Below are 3064 nucleotides of genomic sequence, written 5' to 3'. Positions count from 1 at the left end.
GTAAATAAGGTTTATCTTATTTATTTAGCATTTCCTCTTTGAGAATTACGAGGCAAAGACACAAATGAAATAGCCGGCAAAATATGTAAAGCAAATTTATTTTGTGCTTAATGCAAATGTCTAATGGGAAGGTGTTTCCTAACAAAGGAATTGATACTATAGTTTTATTTTGTAGTTAAGGCACGAGTGGCCCTGTATCCAAATAGCCGCGCTGCCTCGCAGGTAGGTCTGAACCTTTCATCAAAAAAATAAAATAGGCATTTAAAAAAAAACTCTCCACTCTAAAGAAAAAGATCAATTTTATATCATTAAACATAATTTATTTTTTAGTCCCTTAGCTTTACTTCTTGATGTGTAATTGCATTAAAAAAAAATTATTATTTTTTGGTCTCTTGATCCATTCATTTACTATAAAATTTAAAATATAATTGCAGTACCCCACAAGAACATTATGAGTAAGAGTTGGCCCAATTTTTCATGAGGCCGTTTTTAAGGGAAACAAAACTCCTTAACTCACAACTACATCAAATCATTGGAACCTAAAACAATTTTTCTTGTCCTTGGTAGGCTCTCCTATTGCAGTACGTCATCCTACATAGTGCAATAACTTAACTTCGAAGAACAATTCTCACCAATTTCTTAATTCTTTCTCAATTTATACGAGTTCTATCTGCTAATCAACATAATGTACGCAAAAGAAGCTATTTTGATTTTAATAGACTTAAAAGCTTCAGCTTCTGAAAGAACTTATACGTAGGAAGTACGGCGAGAATAACATTTCAGATTTTATTCTCTTTGCTCTGTTCATCGAACCGTTACAGAATCCCACTCAACAAGTATGCAAGGATCGAATTGGTCCAGTCCATTTGACGTGTAAAAGTCTAATGTTTCTATTTCTAACAGAAAAGATACCTCTTAAAACATTTACAATACTAATGATGGAAAACGGTAGAGTTAGAGTTGGGTAAACTCCTGTATGCAGCTTGTTGAGTGCAAATAGCAACCAAACAAAGAGAAACATTAATGAAAAGAAGTTGACAAAAATAGAGCAAAAGGGTAGATGGTGATCATCAGATAGCAAGAGAATAAATGATGATCATCAGATAACAAAAGAGTACTGAAAACAATTGACAGAGTCAATTCCTCAAAAAAAACACTATTACACAACATCATGAATAGTAAAACTCTAATGTCTGTAATACAAGGGATACCCCTTAAGTTACAATAAGTATTTACACAGTAATGATGATTTAAAGAATAGTAGAAAATCAGCTGTATATATGCAGCTTGTTGGGTCCAAATAGCAACCTAACAAACAGGAACTTCAGTTGGATGCAAAACACATCACAACAGAAAACCTGGCATAAGCGCCACCCTTCTAATCTCCCAAACTTCAGTGGTGACAACAAAGCTAATCAAGTAATAGAGACCGGAGCCTACACTATAATCTGTAATAGAGGCACTACAATATAATCTGTAAATTGCGAGCTTCTTATATCGAAGGTCTTAGGTTCGAATCTATTTGACTTTAAATTCACTGATCAAAATCTATTTAACTAAAAGTAAAAGCAATAACATCTATCTGAAAAAATCCCCCTTCAGTAAAATCTTATGAAGAAAACTGAAAAATTCCCCTTCCCAAAAAGCCCAAAGATTAATCATAGCTTGTAGCTGTTCTTACACTTCTGAATCTGAACATTCGTGGAAGAAACATCAACAGTAATATTACACACAGATTTGACATGAACATGCTTCTTCACAAGGCGCAAGATGGTAGCCTTCCCAGCCATCTGAGTGGAGGTGGTCATATTGAGACTCCCTATAGAAATATCACCAATCAATTGAGAAGCACTTGACACAAGGGAGTCAAGAAAGACCGTCACAGAAACATTCATCCTCGACGTCTGGTCAGCCTCGAGTTTTCCCGCAGGAATGACGGCCTGACCGACGGTCTTGCCCTGGTATATCATCATGGTGGTGCTGTTGGCGTGCTTGAAACTGGCCGCCTTGTTGGTGTTCTTGATCGACATGTCCGCTGTGAGCGTCAAGTTCAGGTGGGCCGCCAAAGCGGCAGCGTCTATTTTGGTGTTCACGTTCGCAATTGTGACGGAATTCAGGGTTATTTTGGGATCCTTTGTCTTGAAGAGCGTCAAGGCCAGAACAACTATGACTATGGCTAGAACAATCACGCAGACGCCGCAGGAGATGCAGCAACAGCACAGCCGCCGATGGCGTTTTCGTTTTGGGGCGTCGAATTGCAGAGCGGCGGCTGTTTCTACTCGCAGAGGCTCTGCTGCAAGCCGTTGTTCTTCCTTGTGGCTCAGGCTCGGCTGTATTGATCTGGGCTCTGCTTGCATTACTTCAATCCTGTGCCCATTTGTCTCCACCATTGTTTTTTTGGGGGGAAATTGAAGTCCAAAGGTGGGACTTTTAGGGTTTTTTGTGGCCTCTAGAGTGACAAAAATCTACTGGACTATGTTAGCAATTGGGCTGGGGCATTTAGAATTTGCGAGAGAAGAATATTACTGGGCTTTGTACACACAAAAGATTACTCGGATTGCATTCTTTGAATAAATTTTTTTATCTCCGGAACCATCAAAGAATTGAATCCTAAAGTGCGTCATTTGGGGTTCTGGCTGGCCTCTGGTATACCCAGAAATCTATTGGGCTATATCATACACTGGAAGCAATTGGCTTTGAGCATTTAGATCTTCCAAAGATTTGAAGTTTAGTCACAGAAGATTACTGAACTTGTACCCTTTAAATAAAGGAACTACTTTGTTCGAAGAATTGTATCCCACAAGTGAGACTTTTGATGTTCCGTCTGGCGTCAGGAGTACCCGGAAGTCTATTGGACTATATTATATAGAGGAATCAATTCGGCTTGGGCATTTAAATATTGCACAAGTTTTGAATTTTGATCACGGAAGATCGTTGGCATTGTACTCTTCGAATAAAATTAAGTTCTTGACTGTTACAAAGAGTGTAGGAATCTAACGGAGTTTCAAAATTAGGAAGGGAAAGGAGATTCTATTTAGGTACCTACTACTTTGTCTTGGGCAAT

The 3064-nt window shown here is 38.3% G+C and overlaps 1 protein-coding gene across 1 annotated transcript; it reads right to left on the bottom strand.

Annotated features, from left to right (window-relative positions):
• Positions 1-1172: 1172 nt before the first annotated feature.
• LOC149550081 (uncharacterized) lies at positions 1173-2832 on the bottom strand. The gene has a single exon (XM_089795015.1). The coding sequence runs from the start codon at positions 2388-2390 to the stop codon at positions 1659-1661; it is 732 nt and encodes a 243-aa protein (XP_089651141.1). The 5' UTR covers positions 2391-2832; the 3' UTR covers positions 1173-1658.
• Between the last annotated feature and the right edge of the window lie 232 nt (positions 2833-3064).

Source organism: Cupressus sempervirens, chromosome 7, assembly GCF_028749045.1.
Source record: "Cupressus sempervirens isolate cs-2001-9-10 chromosome 7, ASM2874904v1, whole genome shotgun sequence".
Classification (NCBI taxonomy): Eukaryota; Viridiplantae; Streptophyta; class Pinopsida; order Cupressales; family Cupressaceae; genus Cupressus; species Cupressus sempervirens.
This window is presented reverse-complemented; position numbering and strand designations above follow the sequence as displayed.